Source organism: Achroia grisella, unplaced genomic scaffold (genome assembly GCF_030625045.1).
Source record: "Achroia grisella isolate CSIRO2021 unplaced genomic scaffold, CSIRO_AGI_Agris_v1 utg544, whole genome shotgun sequence".
Classification (NCBI taxonomy): Eukaryota; Metazoa; Arthropoda; class Insecta; order Lepidoptera; family Pyralidae; genus Achroia; species Achroia grisella.
In genome coordinates, this window is record NW_026712929.1 from 4,073,665 (window position 1) to 4,096,876 (window position 23,212).

The window sequence follows — 23,212 nt, forward strand, 5'->3', positions numbered from 1 at the left end:
AGAGTGGGAGCAAGCTGCGGACCAACCAGCCTTGCCGGCAAGCTCCGACATTTTCAAGTTATTTCATTACTTAACATCGATGTCATGACTCGCCTTTGTTATTGTTGGCACAGATCTGCAAACAATTGTGTTTAACCGGAATAGTGGCGTTTGTCAAGAGAAAATATAAACCTTGAATGGAATAGCGTATAATTTCAGCATAAAATTTGGCCAACCTAAAAGTTTGTGGGAATGTACCATTATGGTTGTCAATATACATTGTTGAACCTCGGACGAAGATATAAACAATCTGATAATGACTTATATTGACACTCTAACATCGTATTTTGACCAATTTGTATAAGTAAATCTCGTACAAACATGTACGACATTAATGAATTTTGCTTGCCGCCTAACTCGTTACAAGGTTTAAAGCATTAATCAATCTGATGTAAGTTGTTATTATATGACAAAAGAATACAATGTTTTTGACTTCAATAGTACCTAATCTAAAACTTGAACACTTGTTTATCTATGTTACATTTACGTTACCAGGCAAATGCTGTTTAGTTGCTCCTGAATTGGTCAGGTCTATCATCGGCTTATTGTGAGTATGCTTCTACTTAACAAATGGTACCAGTACGCAAAACAAATTGATGAGGTCACAAATTTTACAATTCTTAAATAATCTGCGCTTTTGCTCCCTGCAAACTAAACGTCCCTTTAATACTATAAATTTACTAACGTTACAAATATTACCTATTAGGGGCCAGCCTTCTCGAGGGATAAAAGTGCTGTGTTATAATTGTTATATTCAGCACTCAATTAGATGAAATTAAAGCATGAAAAACAAGAGAAATCCATTACAACAATATTGCCTATTCTATCATTATTAAGATAAACACAGAATAGAAACAAAAATATCAAACAGTGAGTCAGTAACTTATACATAATCATAAAATTTAATCTAAAGGTGTTCTTCATCATTTTAAAATTTCTGATTCTCGTTATACTTAAATGAGAAAGAACTATGTAGACCTTCCAAAATCATGGTCACCGAAATTTATACGACTATTTTTAATACTCTTATTCTAAATTCTGTTGTCTCCTTTTCATCTATAATATTCTATACAAAATAGTAGTCACATTTTACAAAGCATTAATTGCCTATGACATACTTGATTTAAATATATGCGAAGATCTCGTTATAAAAATTACGATAGCTACTACATATGTCGTCTGAAAAGTTAGAACTTATTAACAAGCTGCGGAAAGTTCCAAAGAATCCATATCCTCGACCCTTTACGGATTACTTCCACGCAAAACTCTCAAAAGGCTCCTATAATTTCGTTTTATATCCGTACCACTTATTTTCTTTTTGAGAATGATTCATTTCTTGTCTTGTTAGAATAAATCTACTTGTAGGGATTGATCTACTCTAGTCGCTACGACTGATTTATTTTCTTTCTTAATTGTATGCTTGATATATCTGTGACAACCTGTATATAAAGATATAATATATGCCAATATCGAGCTAATATCTAGAGATTCATTATTGTCTCTTTTTTGGTACTTTGTTGATTTATTCCCATCATTCAAAGGAAATTTTAACCTTTTATAATATAATAGGTCACTAGCCTACCCGTACAAATACGCCTTTGTCATTATTATTCCAACAACAATTTTTCATTGCAGCTCCGCTCCTATTAGTCATAGCGTGATATTATACACCTACAGTATCATCTATACAATAATAAACAATTTTAGAAATTAGAAGCGTAGTACCGATATTTACCCCAAACTTCCAAACTACAAACTTTACCTCTTCATAACATTAGCATACATCGTCAAAAGAGCAGCAGTATTTATTAACCATTCTTTTTGGCTCTGCATTCTGAATATAATGGTAGAATACAAAAATAGTACTTAGAAGTTCTTAAAATTAAATTTATTTAAATAATGACAATAATACTAAGAGATATCTAAAAAAAATTTCACCGCAACAAATCTGTTAAATTTTCTATGTATAGTAGATAATTATTTCTCATATTAAAATAAAATTTCGTCAACAATTAATTAGCATAGCTAATAATAACTATATAATGTTATATGACCTTATAAAAAAGACTGTTGTAAAAGATAACGAACATTGGGTACTTCCTACTTTAGAAAAGTAAATAAGTAGCTAGGCTGTCAACGACTTCGAACTTTTTATTTTTTAAAACTAATTTCAGAATTTGCTATCTGGGGCACAGGTAAAAGCGAAGAGTCAGTAGACATATTTATATATATATATTCTGCTTTAGTTGGCTCGTCAATCAAAGTAACTTCAAAGCGTCTGCTTACATAGGAGTTAGAAAGTTCGCTCCCATATTGTTGGGTGATTCTCGTGAGCAACGGTATCCGTGTAACATGATGGATTCGTTGCCACAAGTGCCTCTGACACCTTTTTTATTTAATATAATAATAGTCTCGCAGTAGCTGTGGTATATAATTCTTTCTTAGAATACTGTCATGAGAGATTGCCAAGTCAACTGCATATTCAGTTTCTCTTTCACTCGATTTGAAGGTTATGTTAGCCCGAATAGGTATAGGTAATATATACCTACCTACTCGGACTTGTTGACATTCACCTAAACTGGTGGTTGAGAATTATTATTATTAAGTTAGTATTTGGAATTACCGAAAGACAATAATTCAAAGGGTAAGATTCTAAATAATTTTCGATTGTTAGCTTTATATGCAGATAGATACAGTGGTGTACAGTGACTCCCAATTAAATGAAGCGACGACACGATGTCAATAGTCATATCGCAGAGATTCAATGTATAGGTACATACCTTATGTATTCAACGTATACGTCGCGTCGACGTCACGTACGACGTATAAAAAATATTACCAACGTTTAAGTTATTGTCTACAAAATAAACTACCTTGATACGTGATAATTTTAAAAATAAATTGTTAATAAAAAAGACAGAGCGGCGTAGGCTAGTGATACGCTACTTCGACTTACACTGGAACGTTGTATTACTTTTGTTGATAATAAAATATTCTATATCTTTTATATTTCTGACTGACTCTACGGTGATGGAAACACCGTGAACAACAAAACTAATAGGAGAGACGGCTACAGATTCTGGCCTCTGCCACGTTGGATTCAAATACACCAAACTATGTTATTCTATATTTAAGTTAAGACATATTATTACATTAGACATATAAGTATTGCGTTGCACTGATAACGATAGTCGATAATTCTTCTAACTACCCTATCTGTGATAACAGTCATGACAGTTTATTATTATTATAAAGTAATGACGTGCAAATTCCTTTTAAACATCTACAGGTATTTACTTATGTACCTACTACAGACACCATTGCTGTTCTATTTCTATTTTTCATTTCATTTAGAATCATGTTTTTGCTTTTTCATCCATCTCTGTTAGTTTCACAATCCACTCGGTATTCAATCTTTAACTCAATTAGTATTTCAGTGATTTAATGTAACATTCATGTTGAGTTACCACCGAGGTAAACCGCCATTTGCCATGATGGGCTAACTGACCTGACTTCATACTCATTTTATCATCCTCCACTGGTGCTCCGCCAGCGTAAACCGTTAACGCAGATAAGTGCATCATTCCATTATCATCCATAAGAAAAAAATTACCTACTTATATACTACATACACAATTGGTTTTCATTCCTATTATTCATCACTCCTTAACTCATTCATTTCATTTAAAATCATGTCTTACTCTTCTATTCATCTATTAGTTTTACAGTCCTTTCGGTGTTCAATATTTTATTCGTATTCAATGTCAGGTACTTAAAGTCTCTATAACACAATAAAACTGTTTAATTGATCTTGGTTCTAACATAGAAGGACACTTGTTTACTATGGTCATTGAATATTTACACTACGAGCATAAGCAATTAATGGAAATAATATGGCTACGCTTTCGTGGTTTACAATCTCTCTTGCGTGCCTCTTTGATAGCATACCTTAAACAGAGACAATATAAGGTAGTATAGATGCAAATTCCCTACACTACTTATTATTCTGCAGACAGGAGACAGTTGTGAGAAAATTGTATACTGTATGTACCCATAGCTACGTCTATAATTATTTAGACGAGAAGTGATGCATATTTTTTAGTAAGATAATATTAATCTTTATTTTACTAAAATAAAGAACAAGCTGACGACCCGCCTGATAAAAATAATGCTTTTAGAAGACGGTTGGTGCTGGCTGCTGTTACGTTATATTACACTAGATGACAAATATATCTAAATAACTTTTTACTGGAACATAATAGTTAAAGTACCTATTATGTTCATCACTTGAAAAAACCACAGGAGTAATGTATGTCAATACATCATCTCTGAGGTTTTTTCAAAACATTATTACATGTCCATACTAAATATTAATTAAAAAATATGTCTTCTGTTTCTTGTCTTCATTTATTAAATAAACAACTGAACGCATTGTAAGAAATAGATTTTTATTAAATAAACCTTTAAATATACCTTCTATGCCAAAAAAAGCATACGTGGTCCCTAATAACAGCTACCTACTCATCAATAAATTGTTATTGTAAGAGGTTATAAATGTTCTATTAATATATTGTTCCAAAAATGTATAATTATTTAAGTTTGTGTCCCGAAGAAAAAACTACAATATAAGGACCAGTCTTATCAGTGATTGCACCAAGTTTGATTGCTTCTGATTAGAAGAGCAAGTACTTGCTTACGTTGAATAAATGAAAAAAATATGTTATTATTTATTTATAATCGATATATTATTGTTATTATTTTCGTTAACTAATATTTTTTTCCTAATTATTCTATTATGTTATTACATATATATATATATATATATATATATATATATATATATATATTACTCCTTCGAAGCTGAATATATTATTATATTCAGCTTCGAAGGACTAAAAATGTTTTATTTAAGATGTTTACAGCGTTGTAACTAAACGTAAATTATGTCAGTCAACGTCAAACACATTGTTTGACAAACAAAATGTTTGACAGATCGAATGGTTTGACATACGTATTGACAGTATCTTATTATCAACAACGATTTTTTATGTATTGTTTTGCATATGTGTGTTTATTGTTTTCTTTGTAATTTTTCCAAAAAAATCTTATATTATTATTATCTATTTAAAATACAACTATTTAATATAGAAATGTTTCTGCTGTGACAAGAATTTTATGTTAGAATGAAATCACATAATTTAAATGTTATTGAATTCTGAAATATTTTGAGGATAATAGATACAAATTTATGAAAATATCGTCCATTTAGCTGTACATTAATATATCATCAATATGTCGGCGTTAGTAACGGCAGATTGGTTTCAACTAGATTCCTACTACAGGTAATTATTTTAATTAATTAGCATTACATGTACTTTCTAAGAATTATGTTTAAGGTTACAACATACTATTCCTGTCCACAGAGTTAGAAAACTAGTTGTACTTACTTCTCTATTTTTACTAATATAAACTAGTTATATAAAATTTAAATTGATTTAAAAACAATTAATTTTATAGAAGTAGTTGAATAAGTGAGGCACATTTCTAATTTATTTCTTTTGCCAGACTGCAGTCTTACAAACTGTTAAAGAATGAAATTATGGGTTATGCATGCATGACTTGTAAGTCCACTGGATTGTCAATGCATACTCCTTCCACAGACATCTATTACAATGTCCATGGTACTTTTCATATATAAACACAACAGTTGTCACTTATCATTCATATTAATAATAATTAGGTAGACTATACAACTACAAGTGACAATAATTTGAAATTGTATATTATATTCTGTAGCTTGAAACAATAACTCTGGCCTTCTGGTCTTGTAAATCATAGTATACCGAATGTGATAGAAATTTATTAAATTCTTAAATATAATTAATTATTTAATATAAGTAACATTTAAAATTTTCACATTTTCAATATCTCTTGTTTCACAGGAAATTTGACCTGTACAATATGGTGTGGGCCATGGATGAAGGCCTGGAGAATATGCTTGTGTGCGGGGCACCATATGGTGGTCCAATTGCTATGGTACGGGATCGCAAGCAGTTTGTCCGTATTGTGACAACATCAAAACCAGTGATAACAATTTACAACTGTGTTGGCAATATTATATCTAAGATTTTGGTAGGTATTTGTAATGTTTCCCATGAAAATTACCAATTTTGACTCAGATATAAGATGAATATAAGTTTCCATCAGGGTAAATAAATACATATTGTTATATATTCCAATTATTACACATAACTTTTGCTTCATTCACTTTCCTAACTATAACAATATCAAGAGACTAACAATAGGAGATGCTAGGAGTCAAGAATGCAAGAAAAGAGCAACATTAGTGTTGTGCATTACACATATTTAAAAAAAAGAAAGGTTATAAGTTTAGTGTATTTGTATTTGTGTGTCTGACTAAGGCATTAGTTCCTAAATGAATGGACTGAGTATAATGCAGTAGTTTTTTAAATGAGATGGCCACAATTTATTTTAGAGTTTCATATACATATACTTCATTTTTTTTTATTGTATAATTATGTTTATGTTGTTCTATTACTTTCTATAGAAAAATATTTTATGTCTTATATTGATTTAATTTTTTTCTCTAATATTTATTTTTTACATCCAACTAAACTTGCTGCATCTATTCTAATGGATCATAATGAAATAATGCATTCTCTTATGCTAATGATTTACATTGAAATTTTAAATAGAATGAGGTCAGGTCAATTAGCCCATCATGACTGATGATTCACTAGGAGTTTATCATGATGATTTCCAAGGGGAAGCACATAGAAGTCAACCTAACACTATGTTAGCGGCGGGAAGACGATTGTTAGTAATGTGGACTGATGATCTCATTTGCTAGCAATGTACCATGTCAGCTTGACCGCCATGTGGTTCCCCTGGAAACCATTGTGATACATTTCCGGTGAATTTATCACAATGGGCTAACTGACCTGACTTCATGTTCATCCTATCATCCTCCACTGGTGCCTCGCCAGCGTAAACTGTTAGCGCAGGTGGGTGCATCATTCCATTAGCATCCACTGAAAAAACACTATGTTAGCAATGGGATAATGTGTCGCATTACATTCACAAGAGTAATAATAATGTAATAATAACTATGATTTCAATAATTTTTCAGTGGAATAGTGGAGTTTTAGTACACATGGGGTGGTCTGATAGTGAACAGCTATTGTGCGTACAGGAAAGTGGAGATGTCCTCATTTATGATATGTTTGGGGCTTACCAGAAATCTTTCAATCTGGGACAAGATGTCAGAGATACAAAGGTATTTTTATGAAATTTTCTATTTATTATATCAAAAATATTTATTTTATACTGGACTAACTTTCTTAAATGCACACTAAAATGTTAGTCATTCATTACTTTATAGATGTGCTGTCCCTTGACAATATGATAACTATATGTTCTGCATATATTTCATGAAGCTTTATCTCATGTGCTACAACATTGTGAAAATTTGTTTCCATATTATTATTCCATATTAGACTAGTGGCTTGGCCAGCAGCGAAAGTTGGTTATTTAGCCGACTCTAGAAATTTAATTCGAAATTTAAATTTAAAACTACTTGACTACTCTACTCAAATTTAAATTCTTTGTCAATCATATAATTATGAATAGAATACAAGTACTATTTATAGGGCGTTAAAAATATATCACGATTAATTTCAGGTTGCTAAAGCTCAACTATTTTCTAACCCACATGGCATAGGGTTAGCTGTTATCACAACTACAAACAGTATGTTTGTTGTCAGCAATGTGAATGAACCTAAAGTGCGAAGTGTTCCAGATATACCAAGTAGGTACCATGTCTGTACTTCGGAAATAAAGAATTTGATTTATATTTTTTTAATCTGAGCAATTATTTTAGTAGAAACATTTTTATGCACTTTGAAGAAAAAAAACATTTTGACAGCCATGCAAATCCTTGAAATCTTTGTGTTATAAAATGTAACTAATAATAACTAAACTAACTAAAGTAGTTGATGTATAATACATTGCAATGTCTAATGATATATTTTTTTTAATTATAAATATAGATTGATCGTTCAACAATGATAACAAAAATATTCTTTATGAATATTGTTTCTTCTAAAAGTATTTTTTTTCAGGAGCTAATGAACCAATTATATCTTGGTGCGTTCTAAGCTCTTGGTTGAGATCACCGGCTGTCCTTGCTTTCCTTGTGTGCAGGGACAGAGAAATATTCAAATGTCAACTTGGAGAAACCAGAGCTGTGCTTATGGTATTACATTCTTTAATATGCAATCCACACAATGGCTGACAATTTTCCATAATTTGTGTCTGATACAGATATCAGAGACAAATTATGGAAAATTATCAGCCCTATTTAATACAATGTGGTGAATAGTTATATATTAATATGGTTATTTCCATTGCATGAATAAAACAAATTGCTATCACATTGTCCAACTATAGTGAAATAGCACGATTATGAATAGTTTTTATTTTAATTAAATATAGGTATTAAACTTACAGCATTAAAATATAGGAATAAGTCACTTTATATTTCTGTGTTGTATTCACCTCCATTTTTTAACAATTAATCTAATAAACCCATCTGGCATTATAGGATGTTTGCTTCATTACAATATTGCAATTTTTACAGCGTCCAGAAATATCAAATGCATACACACAGATACTGTCCATAGTACCATCGCAGAACGGTCGGCATGTGGCTCTCTTCACAGATTCAGGCTTCCTTTGGATCGGCTCCTCTGACTTCAGAACGAAATACTGCGAGATTGATACTGAATATATCAAACAACCCAAGGAATTAGTTTGGTATGATTTTTTCTATATTTCTTATTTTGATACATCTCACTAAAGGCACTAAGGCATAATATCTTAATCAGAATTCACTTGCCACTTACCACCTGATAGGCCATCAGCTTAAAAACCCATTTAAGAACAAAATCTGACGCTGGCGGGGCAGCAGTGGAGGATAATAATATGAAAATAAGGTCAGATCAGTTACCCCATCGTGACAAATTCATTATGGTTTCCAGAGGGAAACATGACATGGTACATTGGTACCAATGGAGTTATCAGTTCCAATTACTAACAATCCCCTTTTCCCCTGTACCAGTATATTAAGTTCGCAGTACATTAGCATATGTGAACTAATTTCATTAATATTAATAGGTGCGGTTCCCAAGCCCTTGTAGCGCATTGGGATGACACCATGTGCATATACGGTTTCAACGGTAACTTTGTAACGTACCCTTACGACGGTCCATTCCACATTATACTGGAAATGGACTGCGTGAGGGTGATCTCCGAGATGACGCACGAGCTCATACAAAAAGTACCAGTAGAAGTCGAGAAGATATTTAGCATTAATAGCACCGCACCAGGATCGTACTTGGTCGAAGCGTCCAAACAGTTTCAGGTAATTCTAAATTACTATTTATCGACAGTCGACACTAATATTATAAAGATTGTAATATATCTCCACTTACTCCCAAACCAAGCAGAATTTGTATTATGGGTACTAGAGTCAGGTCAGGCAGTTAGCCCATCATGGCAAATTCATCAGGAATTTAACACGATGGTTTCCAGGAGGAACAGTGAGAAGGTCAACCTGACCTGGTTCTTAATCCACATTACTAGCAATCCCTGTCCCCCCCATAGGCTACGGTTACCACTTACCATTTAGTGATCCATTAACTATACAAATAACAAGATAAATAAGTATCTAATAATTTTAATATGAACATTCTAGAAACGCAGTCACAGAGCTGATGAATACATCCGACTGGTGAAGTCCGATCTCCCTAATGCAGTACAGAATTGCATCGACGCAGCGGCGTACGAGTTCAATCCAGACATACAAAAGATGCTCATCAGAGCGGCCCAGTTTGGAAAAGGTTTTATTGTGGACCCAGTGCTGACAGATCATTATGTAAAGACCTGCAGATGGTTAAGGGTGTTGAATGCCGTCAGGGACATGAAGGTGGCCATCCCACTGACTTATAGACAGTATCCTTTGACAATACATATAATAATAATATGCTCTTCTTCTAATCTACTGCAGTATACTACTTCTCATCATTCTTATTTAAGTCTGCCGCCAATCTTTGGATTGCACTTTATGTTGGTCTCGAAAAATGTTAAACCAAAATTCTCTATGAAAAATCCTTGCGTTTCTAAGCGTTCACTTAGTACTATTTACATAATTATTTATTTTACATCCATATATTAGTGTATATATACATTTTTGGATAAGATATTGCAAAAAAATATTATTACAAACAATTGCTGTGAGACGCTATTTATTAATTAATTTATATTATTTTGTTTAATCCCGTTAGCTTGTTTGGGACTGGACGATCAGACAATCTTGTCGCCGAATAGTCAATACTGAACATTTCAGGATATCAAAAATTTGTCAAATATATAAAGCGGTTGACCTGACCGTGGTGAAGTATTTAAGGTAAGGATTATTTCGTTAAAGGCTCAGGCGTCGCTGTAGTCAATAGGACATATGCCTCATATACTACTAACAATGTATGATGTCAGATGTGAGATATAAAAAGGTTTTGTAAATGATTTTCTGAGCTAATGGTATCAGAGCCGAACACCTGCGGGAGCGCGTGCTATTGGACCGCCTCATCTGGCGACGTCTACATTGCCTCGCCGGACACGTCGCTTCCTACCTGCAGCTACACGACGGGCGGACTAGGGTGCTATCTCACTGGGCCTGTTATAAGGTAAACCTACAAGATTACTAATAAAATGGAAAACCTATATATAATCATACTTTTTTTTTAATCTGCCGCTCATTCGGAAAGCTGTCTCATCACAAGAATAACATTTTGGTGTGAGTGTTGGATATTTAAACTAGAACATCTAAGTGTATTTACTACCTACACGAACAACGCGAACCAGGTTTGTCCTTAGATTCTCTTGTGTACCCAACAGAAACCTTGAGGCGTTAAACTTTTTTTTTCGACAATTTCAGGTGACGCAGCCTCATACGGACAACGAGAGTGCAGCGCGCGAAATTGGTGACAAACTGCGTAATGTACCCGGTATATCCTACTCCACCATCGCAATGAAGGCCGCGGAGAAGGGACGGAAATCTCTAGCAATTAAAGTAAATATTGATAGCATAATAAGAAACAATATAACATTCGTCACAAGGAAAAAAAAATTAAAATCCTGAAAAATAGGACTCTTAAAAAAAGTACCTACCCATAGATTTTGTGACGTAATATTCCATTTTTAATATACGAAATTTAATTATGTCTGAAATCTGCTAGAATACCCTGAAACTATTTGGTATATTTTAGTTTCAAGTATCAATTTCCTGTTTCTTTATATATACTTTATGTTCTAATATTATATTAACAGTGACCTGTCGTATAGCTTATAAGTTAAATAAGATGAACGTTTTTAGATTTTACTTCGCCAACGTCCATACCACGTTGAAAACACCGGTTCTCGTCCGATCACCGAAGTTAAGCAACATCGGGCGCGGTCAGTACTTGGATGGGTGACCGCCTGGGAACACCGCGTGCCGTTGGCTTTTTGCCCGCCAATCTTTTATTTTGCTAGTGATTATAATATTGTATTATATTTTAATTATATTTATTTTCAGATTCTGGAATATGAAACATACAGCAAACTTCAAGTGCCACTCCTACTGACATTAGGTGAAGGACCGCGGGCTCTGCAGAAAGCTACAGCCAGCGGAGATACGGACTTAATATATATTGTTTTACTGCATCTAAAAGAAAAAATGGAGAAGCATGAATTCGAGGTTAGAATTTTTGTAATCTCTAATTATGTACTTTGTAAATTGCCAGTATAAATTCTGGTAAATTATAATTTGAAAATGAATAATTAAGTTAAACCCATGTGTGATGTAACATTAGTTAAAAGTTATATTCTCCTGATTTCAAAAATTAGCATGATGAAACATCTATACTTTGCATAATGAATAAATAAATAAATAATAAGCCTGGACAATTCACACAGCGCCATCTAGTCCCACGGTAAGCAGAACTTGTGTTATGGGTACTGAACCATTAATACAAATATTTGCACCGTGCGACCATCGAACCTTAAACCGCTAGACTACCGAGGCCGTCTATAATAATAATATGTAGTCTTATAGAATTTCTTCGCCAATTAAACTCATAAAACTTATAGAAAATCAAATTCAATATAATTATATTATTCAATGTGCAGTGTATTGAGGTAATAATACTTTTTTTCGTAGTTGACAATCCGCAACTTCCCTCTGGCGCATGCGCTATACATTAAATACTGTGCGAGTCACAACCGTGAGGCTTTACGCAAGGTTTACGTACAAGAGGATGATTTCGCCGGCCAAGCCGCCACTCACATTCGCGACGCAGTCGAACAAACCAACCCGGGCAGCGCGGAGGCCTCACTTATATCCGCGAGAGAGTGTTACAAAAAGGGCAAGAATGATTTAGGTACGTTTTCGTTTTTCATTTATTATACACTAGCCATTCGCCCAGGCTTCTCACGGGTGTACATGTATTATATATATAAACCGTCCTCTTGAATCACTCTATCTATTTAAAAAACGCTTCAAAATCCGTTGCCTAGTTTTTTTTATATTTAATAGATCTTATTACGAATCCATTGAATCAGTAATAAAATTTGGTGAATAATCGAATCAGCCTTTATAGTTCAAAAGGTATATTGGCATTACAGGTGCATCGATATGTGAGGATGCTCGTAAACTTTGCAAGCAGCAATCTAGTCTTCAAGAGACCTACGGCACGAGCTTTGTTGGGCTATCGGTACATGATACTGTCAAGAAATTGCTTGAACAGGGTGAAGTGAAGCTAGCTGATAAACTACGCTCTGAATATAAAATGCCGGACAAGAGGTGATGATTATTTTAGTTAATATTTAATCTTTGTTTATTGCAAAAACGAAAAATTCAATTTTTGTATTGTGAAAATGCTAGACCGATTTTAAACATTTACGTTATTAGTGAGTAAACTTAGTCCGTATTCTAAGCATGCATGCGACACGATAGGTTTAGTATTTAATTAATATAAACAAACTATGTAAAAAATCAATTCAGATTTATTATTATTTTTTCCAAGAGATGATGGTAGGATCGCCCTCAGTAAATAAATCTATACAACTTTCACTTTGAATGTTTGTAAATTTCTAGAGGACATAATATTAAAGAATTTATCTATATGACAGATACTGGTGGCTGAGAATACTCACATTGGCAGAACTGAATGACTGGGATGAATTGGAACGATTTTCGAAATCAAAGAAGTCCCCAATCGGCTACGAACCTTTCGTCGATGCCTGTCTCAAGTACATGAAGAATGATGAAGCACTAAAGTATTTGCCGAAATGCCGAGATGATATCAAAGTGAAATACTATGTGAAAGCAGAGTAAGTTGATTTTATAAAAAATGCATTAATTTTTGTTTATAGCTGTATTAATATCATGTCTTGATTTCTTTTGGAATCTTAAGCAAGAAAACATTTACATTAAATTCGGTATGAAATGTGTGGCAAAATCTTACTAATGTTATAAATGTGGAGTATGTGAGTGTGGGATGTTTGTTACTCTTTCACGCAGAAACGACTGAATGGATTTTAATCAAAATTTGCAATAATATAGCTCATACATCAGAACAACACATAGGCTATAAATTCCTCGCGGATGAAACCGCAAGTACTGCTAGTAACAAAAATAAATTACTAATTATAATTTCAGGTTCTATGAAGAAGCAGCGCAAGTAGCCTTCGAACAAAAGGACAGAAGCGCCTTAATCTTCGTTCAGAGCAAATGTCCATTACGAGAATCGATTAGACACGAAAAGATATCGAGTTTATTAGAACAATTAGCGACTAGAAAGTAATGATTCATATAATTACGTATAATGAACCTTATAATCGTTTATTAATGCAAGAAACGTAAGCATATAACATGTATTCATGAGAGTGCTGTTGTATATAATGTATATTATATCTCTTATAATGGTTAAGTTGAGATTCGAGTCTAATACCAAGCTTTATTGTGATTATGTAATAAATTTGGTTGTTAAGATACCCAAAGATACAGCACTTATATGCCTAAAGGTAACTTTAGTTAGCTCCTCACAAATTATACCGCTTGTTAATAACAAGCGGTATAATTCTTGAACTTCACGGGTCAAAATCTACCACCACCACCAGATTTCACTACGTGATAAAATACCAGATACCTGTTTATATTTTTCAGCTATAAAATTTCAATTGTAAGAAATAGGCTGTACTTTAAATTTTGTATATTTATTTATAATTTTTATTGAGGGTTTTGGGCTATTGTCAGGTGTTCAAGACCTGTAACAATGCATTGTGCTCACCCTTTTTCCAAATTTGCTACCTAAACCTGTCAGGGACAAGAAGGATATTTTTAGGAATTATGGTGATCTTGTATAACTTTATTTATACTTTATAAATTATTCATTGATTTGACAAACTTATTAGAAATTCGCAATTCATTTATATAGACTACAATAATGGAATATTTAACATATGTAACTTATATACCTATCTAGTTATAAAGACAATATATTTATATTATGAGAAATAAAATACAAAACTTGCTGTTGTATTATATTTTATTATTGACACAGAAATTGATTACATGATATCGACATTTAAAGAATTCGAATACATTATTGTTCAAATATAATTATCGTAGATTATGTATGTCATATTGCCTTTATTCTTGAAAGATTCATATGTCGAAAAATTGTGTATACCTAAGTAGCATTTAGTGCTTATGTCAAGTTACAATTGTATTTTCATATAAAAAGTAACTATTCGAATTCTTTACTGAAGAGTATACATACTTTTAAGTTAACAATAATAAAATAAAAATTCTGCGTTTATTACATACAAAAAATTTTGAAATGTGAAAAACAAATTTAATATTTTAGCAATTTAGAGATTTAAGAAAGTCAATTACACTTAAAACTCAATTGCGGCAGGATTTCACAATTATAATCTGTTAAAAAAAAAAGAGAGAATGAAAAGTTAAAGAAATCTGAATTAATATAAACTAATGTCGACCTATTTCTTTAAATACATCGGGCAAGATGAAATAATAGGATTCTTTTTCTTTTGTGGTGTTCCTATTTCAAATAAATTAAACATTTACACTGGTGGAATATATCCCACAATTCAGACTTTAAATATTTTTATTATTAACAACCCAAATGGTTCGTCGAGATGTTCTCACAATGGATCGCTATTAACAATGAGATGAAAATAAAATAAGACCGTATAACATAGCCAAGTATACAGGCCTTGCAATACCAACTCTACATTTTAATCACAACCAATTCAAACAAGTTCAATACAAAAATAAATCAATTTTAAAATTTGTTGTTTAAGTAACTTGCAAATTTGACAAGTGCTCGACACATTATTAGATCAGAATTACAACCCTTATCCGTTGACATAAGAGTTAGTTTTATTGATTCGTGACAATCGTTTATAACTGTTTTAATACATTCATATCAGCTTAATATGCTGATTTACAAGAAACAACGTTTGAACGTTTGTTAATATAGTAATCTTAAAATGACTATATTATTATTCATCACATATAATGCTGCATTACATTGTATTACAAAAAGGAGAGGATTTTTTTGAGTAATGGGATTTACTGGGCCCAGTGCTAACATTTGTATCGTGACGACCTCTACGTGGTTAATTCTTTGTGAAGCCAGTATTGGCTAACAGGTTCTCCATCATCCCCTGCCCCACCATTGCATACAATTAGCGCAGGCGGGTGTACCATTCCATATTAATTCATTTAAAACAAAAAATGTTATTACATACGCACATCCTAAGACAATTTTAACTTCCCTATTCTAAATCCGTCTTATTGCTTGATTTATATTGGTCATTGAGCGAGTATTTATACCTCAGTTCAGTCAAGTGCCATTGCTCAGTCTTTTATTGTATATTTTGACGAGAATCAAGTCAACAATGAAGTGAATTAAATAAATAAAGCACTATTGACTGAAAGAATAGCAAACGCTATCGTTGATAAAAAAATATATAATATATTCTATTCAGAATACGGTACTCTCCACTGTAATGAAAACGCTCTTAGCTGAAATGATTAACATAAATCAAGCAAATCATCCTATCACCATCAAATATCAACTTCGATTAAAAGTTCTCCAAACATTTTATATCATCCTACACAACATTGAAAATTGGTCAGTTACATTAATTGACTATAACCACAAATTTCAAATGAATAATGAGTTAATATTACAATCACAAAATACTATAATTGTCACCCATAAAATTAAGAAAAATCATTATCACGGGATTTCTTTTAATTTACAATGAAACATACATAGAAGCATTTGTGACAAGTATTTTACATTACAAAGAAAGTTTACCACAAACCCGATAACCTGATCATCAATATTTTTCAATTGATTTTATGTGTTGACAAAACAAAGTGTTAGTTTGAATACACTCATGAACATTTATTAAATACAGAATATTTTAAATTTATTTTTGAAGAAAAAGAAGTAGTTTAAACAAATGTCCAGCCATTTTCTACATTACACGTAGAATTAAAGTTAAGCAACAACATTTATGAGCACACAGTGTCTTTATAAATTAAATAAATTAAAATAACAACATTTCATATTTCCAACTATCAGTCTTAATAAAACAATGACTACTTGACATATCCAAAATGAAATACTACGAAATAAATACAAAACCAGCTGCTCAATCAAGAACAATAACAAATTATAATAAACCCAAATAATTCTACTCTTTATGGCATTTACATATAAAAACATATTCGTTTAATTTATAAATGGATGATACATTAATTTCAATTATGTGCCATAAAAAGATAGAACTCATATAAAAACAAAAAAAAACAATCAACAAAATCATAACTTTTAATAAAAAAAAATTACGCATATTATTAAATTCAAAATAACATGCTTATCTTGTACAAGATATATACTAACACAACACAATGTGAAACTGCTCTTTAACCGAAATTATTCACACGTGCCCCAGAATTTTTGTGGCGTCTGGGATTATAGAATAAATAGAGTTTATGTTCGGTTACATTTCGTTCATAGCGCAGTTTTTTACGCACATATATGCCTGCACAGCCAACATAATTTAAATTGCGGCACAGATATTTCAAATCTATGGCATTAAACATTTTCCCCAAGAACAAACTTATACCGCATTAATTACTTATAAATAATCTCTTTTACAGAGGTAGCATTTTAGTACAACACCCAAAGTAGGGTACTGTTTTGTACTGTACATACTCTGGTAGCTGAAAATGTAAACTATTATATAGTACAAAATATATTAGCGATAATATAAATACCTGGCAAACCATTATGCGAGTTGAGCGAAAATTACACCTATAACATTCATCTCAAGACCCATGAGGTATGAGTAGTATAATAACCAATGGTAGGAATACAACTAAGCACCCACCAAAGTAATCTGTACTTTCCTGAACTGTTACACATTATAATCATATTCAAGCATTAGATTACTAAGCAGCTAAAACAATATTGTAATGAAAAAATATGTGAAGAAACTATAACTCCTAGTAGAGACAGAGAGCCTCTTAAATTGCATCCAATACAAACTGATATACTTTCGTTCGTATAGTATTTACCAAAACATTTTCATAGAGATGATCAGAATTATTATTAGCATCTATAACATTTTTTTCGCAAGATTGTATCGCTAACTCTTAAAATGTGCCCATGTCCGTTTTATATAACTAATTATACAATTTTAGAAGGTATAAACCAGTCATTATCACATGTAATGTCATTTCTCTTTGGTAGACGTTATACATACATTTTAATCCAAATATCACACTTTACCCGTTAAGCACCTTATCCGTTTATCAACTATAATTTCTCCTTTGGAACCGATATTCTACACACTAGTTTACTTATATTGCCTCACGCACATTCTTAGCTCAAAATTCCTTGTTTGCTTAGCAACCTCATCACATTTTTTTCTTCAATTATTTTCCGTAATTTTAAAATAGACAATGAAATAAAAATGACGTCTGATATATTCCATTCAAAGGAGATACACTTAATAAATAAGTGTATTGTGAAAGTGACACAAATATATATTACATTCATTAGAATACGATTTTCTAATAATAATAAAAAGCTCATTCGTATTAGAATTCTAAGATTCATTATTATTCAAGTTCCATTAGCGTTTTGATGTATATTATATATATAGAGAGAGATACAGTAAAATGAAATTATATTTTAAATAATGATAACTCTTTTATCACTGTTTATCCAATGGTATAGAGTAAATGGTATTGTTCTATTATCATTGAAGTTACTTGGTGAGTATTATTTATACATACAAGACAAACGGGAGCTCAGATCTGTGATCCTATATAATTAGTAAACATCAAATACGCTTTCTCGAAGTCACACCGGTTCTAGTATTATTTCTATAATTGTTTAGAAACAAACAGATACATGTAGTGATGCCGGGAACTGTATGAATCGAATATTTAACGTATTAAATATATGTTCAAAGAATCGATAGATCAGTTTGACTAAAATCTTAGACGAGAAATTTTAAAACAAAGGCACCCTTACATAATGTGCACTCAGTACAATGTGCAAATATAGTTCACATTAAAACCACACATCAAGTCTTACAACTACATTACATTAAACAAGTGTACGCTTACAAGCTTTTTTTTTTACTTTTTCTACATATTATATCACATTTATGAGTACGATATACCTAGTTTTAAAACATACTTACAGCAAATGCAATTTTTTTTTTATTTTTTTTTATCGTATTAATTATAAAAATCTAACATCTTTTAGACGTTCAATTAGAATAAATAATTTTGACATGTGAAGCTACTGCGTGACATATAAATTAAGTACACACACATTGAATTAATGGCACAAAGAGATAAATGATTACATTATCATTATACATATATGCTAATACCCTATACAATGGGTATAATCAACAGACTTCAATACCTATTTCAATATTTATATAGGTCAAAATCTTTGATGAAAATCACAACACAATGTCGTGACGTGGAAATAGGGAAGACGTTAATTGTATTACATAAAATTCAGACTTAGCGCAGCACAAAACAAGTTATGTCTTTTGGTGTAGATATATTGTAAACAATAAATCAAGTTAACAAAAAAAAAAAAAAAAGAAAACTCAAAAATTGACCAACACTGACTGATTCGAAAAAAAATATGGAGCCTTGAAAACGAATAAAATTGCACCATTTATACATAATAGCCTTTTTCTGAACATCCATTTTTAAATAAAAAAACATTCATAAATACAAATTAGTATAAAAATCTTCAAAATAAAATAACAACAATCAAACAAAAATTTCCAACACATCGATCCTCGTTAGATGAAGGTGCGATATACAATATCTTGTGCATCTAAAATATTAATCATTATTACGAATACACTCACGCAAGCAGTGGACACCTTCATATAATGAGTAGTAACAAAACATGACTAATAAATACAATGAAATAAATTAAAACCGCTTTTTTACATAGGAACTGCAATATAACTACACTAATGAGTTTAAATTCGTTACGTAAGTGCTCAGCCCCTGCAGTGCCAGTTACTTTTTATGGCGATCACGAAGAAAATTAATCAGACATATCATCGCCTTTATTAGGCGTAGGCGGCTTAGAAGGTCGTGCTTTTTGAAGATTTACCTTTGGCGAGCCGGGCTTCTTATTGTCGACTTGGCTGGATCCGGGTGCTGGATTTGACGTGGAGGGTCCCGGCTGACGGGCCTGGACTATGTTGAGGCTAGCGAGACTGTGCTTCGGAATAGTGAAGGACGGCAGGTGTTTAGTCCTGATGGAGTCGTATATGCGAACCAGTTTCTTTCCATCGAGCGTCCCAAGGCTGCCTAGAGTGGCGAAGGAGTGAGCGGGCGACGCTGTGACCACGATACCAGCCACTTGCGGCTGCGGCTGCGGCGGCGGCGGCGGAGGACTGCCCTGCGTCATATGATACGATATCGAATGTCCCCTAAGGCCTTGAGATGTTTTGTAACTTTTGCCGCATTGACATTTGTAAGCCTTTTTGATCCTGAAATATAAAAAAAAACATAAGTGCACCAACTAACACATTATTAATTTAATATTAGTTTGGAAATCCAAGAAATTAGATATGCCAGAATTTACTTTTAAAATTATTTATATCATTTTACTGCCACGTACAGAATACAGAATCAGCCAAGTAAAATGAATAGGACCCGACTTATGCTCTGCTTTTACAAGAACAACAAGTTATATTATTTTACATATTGCGTGAATAAACTCCCATACTGCATAACATAACAAAGCAGAGGGACGACGACAAATTAATACCACATCTATTCATATCGAATACAAAGACCCCACCGAAGCTATCTGTATATTTAATCTCAAAACATATTGAACAGATTTCATACAGTCATTTCTGAAGAAGAATTATAATCAATTAAGCCGTGCATGGCTGTATGCATGTGCAGCCAGGGGCTCAGAATAGGTCAGCAGTCTAAAATATTATTTAACTAACAAACTATTCCCGCGATCTTACCCCGATTATTTTTTTTATTAAAAACGGCTACACTCTGTAGCAACCTATATTTGTATGTTATTTTTTTTGTCGACCGTCGAATATGAACTTTCTTACGGATATTAAGTATCGTATTTACTAATTAGAATTTATTGTTAGGTTTGGTTAGGTATCTTATAGGTCAAGGCCAGGGTGGGGCAAGCGTTCTACCCTGCCCCACCGTGGTAGGTGAGGCCGCTCGTATATTATATTATATAACATAGCTACGCAGCACACTATATTTTCCAAATATCTACTAATATTATATATTATACAGTACACTATTATGGTTAGTATGAACTAAGTACAACGACTGATAAATATTTCAAACGCCGACATGGCGGCGATACCCATTTTTTCCAGAAATATTCTTGCGCTGTCAATCGTTTCTTGGGTCCAGTAATAAACTTTTTATTGTACTGGTCAGCATTCTGTAGCATTGGAAATTTTCTAAATGGGAAAATGTAATTACTGCTATAAATTTCAAAAGTAGTTTAGGTAGTTATGTCATTATTTTTATTTATTTACTTTATTTCATTTAGGCGTTGAAAGTTACATTAAACGAGTCCTTTTCTTTTTAAATTTTACGAACCCAAATGACTATTTTTTATTTTTATAAACTGGCTAAGACACAAATGTCTGTAACCATATAAAGCTCACAGGTACACTTCCCCACCCCGACCCTTACAAGTACATTAGAAGATTTTGGATGGGGTCACCACCTGATATATCAAGCTGTGCATTTTTAAGTATTTTACAATCAAAGAATAAAAATAATGTCCATCCCTAATCCATCTACATAAAATACTATAAAATACTCACTTGCCATCTTTCTTATGCCCATTCTTTGAGTGGTATTTAATACCATTCACATTTTTATATCTCTTGTTGCAGCCCGGTACTGGGCACGCAAATGGCTTTTCCTGAGCGGCAGGACCCAATGCCCCAGACGAAGCGTTCGCGTTCATTCTATAAAATTAATAAATAATAATAAACTATTCGAAAATAATCCTCACACAATTAAATGTAGCCAGTGTGTCATTGTGTTTGTCCAAGATAAATTCCAAAAATCATTAACCGATTTTTATAAAATTTGGCTAAGTGTACAGGTATGTAACTTGTCTTTATTGAATTTATTTATCGAAATAATGACATCTCAATCAATGCGACAGCGACAGATGGAGTTGGTCTACACTAATATTTTTCAAATTCTTTTAGTGTTGAATATTTTATTGAATATTTTAGTGTTGACCATTTATCAAAGAAGAATATATAGGCTACATAACTGCACTCTACGAATAGTAGACAGAAATGTAATTAAAAATTATGCCAAAAACTGGGCAAAGTTTTAACTTGTAATTTTAGCAAGTATAGTAATACACATACTTGATACCATATCTAAGAATGTAATCAGAGCTGTATTCTTCAACCGTAGTCCACGAGTCATTGCTATCCTCCGACTCTGAAATCATCTCATCTTCATCTATCTCGCTGCCTGAAATAATTATTAAAACAAATAAATTAATTAAGTAGATAAAAATGTTATAGCAGTGCCTACAAAGATGAATATTATTCATATAAACTGTACTTTTAGTAACACTCAGCTAATGTCTCTGTAATTTTGTATTAACCTTCGTTGTGTGTCAGTGCCCATTGATCTTGGACGGCCTCTGTGTTCTAACAGTAAGAGAGCCGAACTCACATAAACTAGGACAGCCCTAAGAAGATTTATATAAGGAGTATTTCTCCTTGCTCTGCCTATTAAAACATGTATTTTTCATAACATGAAAAACGATACGATAAAATATGATTGAATTCTAAAAAAATACCTGTGGGAGTGCTGCTACGAACCGATGGTGTGGTCGGTGCTGAAGGATGTCGTCGGCGAACATCCGACGCAGGAGGCATATTATTAATCTCTCTTTTAGAGCTATGCGTGTAAAATCGTAAAACATAACTCAAAGGAACACATGCTGGCTGCGACGCTTCTTTTTGTTCTATTACTTCTGGATCATAATCTACAAATTATGAAATTATTTTCCAAAATCAGCTGTTTCAGCATTATTTGTTCAATTAAAGATTTGTGTACTCAATCAGATTTTATTATAGATATTAATATTCAATTAAATGTGCTAAAAAATATTTCCATACGTATAATTTCCCGCAAAATTAATCAAATTTTGAACAAAAATATACTTCAATGTTGACAACATTTACACACTGATAAGAGGTACTAAATGGGAGGTTCCTAGATTATATTACAAATGCAAAATAACCATAACAGACTAATATTGAATACTATATTTAATATTTACCAATATGAACGTCTTCGATATGCTCAATTAACTGCGGTAATCTCGGAAATATTATGCCACAGGCATTAAATTTACAGATGTTTATCATGAAGACGGCCATGTCGTCTAAAGGTAGTGCACTAGTCAATCACAAGACTGTACTCCAT

At 32.4% G+C, this 23,212-nt stretch overlaps 2 protein-coding genes and 1 non-coding gene across 3 annotated transcripts; 2 read left to right on the plus strand and 1 right to left on the minus strand.

The window, feature by feature from the left end:
* The first annotated feature begins 5,127 nt into the window (after positions 1-5,127).
* Positions 5,128-15,847, plus strand: LOC131847868 (vacuolar protein sorting-associated protein 16 homolog). Its single transcript, XM_059197557.1, has 15 exons — positions 5,128-5,381; positions 5,982-6,171; positions 7,190-7,336; positions 7,741-7,867; positions 8,181-8,314; positions 8,699-8,874; positions 9,235-9,481; positions 9,815-10,071; positions 10,664-10,802; positions 11,054-11,188; positions 11,693-11,854; positions 12,317-12,536; positions 12,781-12,958; positions 13,288-13,488; positions 13,817-15,847. Exons 1-15 carry the CDS (start codon positions 5,332-5,334, stop codon positions 13,959-13,961), a joined length of 2,508 nt encoding a protein of 835 aa, XP_059053540.1. The 5' UTR covers positions 5,128-5,331; the 3' UTR covers positions 13,962-15,847.
* Positions 11,502-11,620, plus strand: LOC131847987 (5S ribosomal RNA). The gene has a single exon (XR_009357742.1). It is a non-coding gene; the product is annotated as a 5S ribosomal RNA (ribosomal RNA).
* Positions 15,848-19,322: 3,475 nt separating the features above from the next.
* On the minus strand, positions 19,323-23,202 carry LOC131847869 (juxtaposed with another zinc finger protein 1). Its single transcript, XM_059197558.1, has 5 exons — positions 23,067-23,202; positions 22,581-22,769; positions 22,138-22,246; positions 21,574-21,720; positions 19,323-20,241 (listed from the first exon to the last, which is right to left on the minus strand). The coding sequence occupies exons 1-5, from the start codon at positions 23,164-23,166 to the stop codon at positions 19,791-19,793; spliced, it is 996 nt and encodes a 331-aa protein (XP_059053541.1). The 5' UTR covers positions 23,167-23,202; the 3' UTR covers positions 19,323-19,790.
* Between the last annotated feature and the right edge of the window lie 10 nt (positions 23,203-23,212).

What these genes read in the sequence shown, in the direction of transcription:
- LOC131847868 (XM_059197557.1), top strand. Translation starts at nt 5,332, where the DNA reads ATGTCGGCGTTAGTAACGGCAGATTGGTTTCAACTAGATTCCTACTAC. An exon ending in GGAAATCTCTAGCAATTAAA is followed by an intron (nt 11,189 to 11,692) that starts GTAAATATTGAT and finishes ATTTATTTTCAG; the next exon opens with ATTCTGGAATATGAAACATA. An exon ending in TGGAGAAGCATGAATTCGAG is followed by an intron (nt 11,855 to 12,316) that starts GTTAGAATTTTT and finishes TTTTTTTCGTAG; the next exon opens with TTGACAATCCGCAACTTCCC.
- LOC131847869 (XM_059197558.1), bottom strand. Translation starts at nt 23,166, where the DNA reads ATGGCCGTCTTCATGATAAACATCTGTAAATTTAATGCCTGTGGCATA. An exon ending in TATCGAAGACGTTCATATTG is followed by an intron (nt 22,770 to 23,066) that starts GTAAATATTAAA and finishes CATAATTTGTAG; the next exon opens with ATTATGATCCAGAAGTAATA. An exon ending in GGGCATAAGAAAGATGGCAA is followed by an intron (nt 20,242 to 21,573) that starts GTGAGTATTTTA and finishes TTTATATTTCAG; the next exon opens with GATCAAAAAGGCTTACAAAT.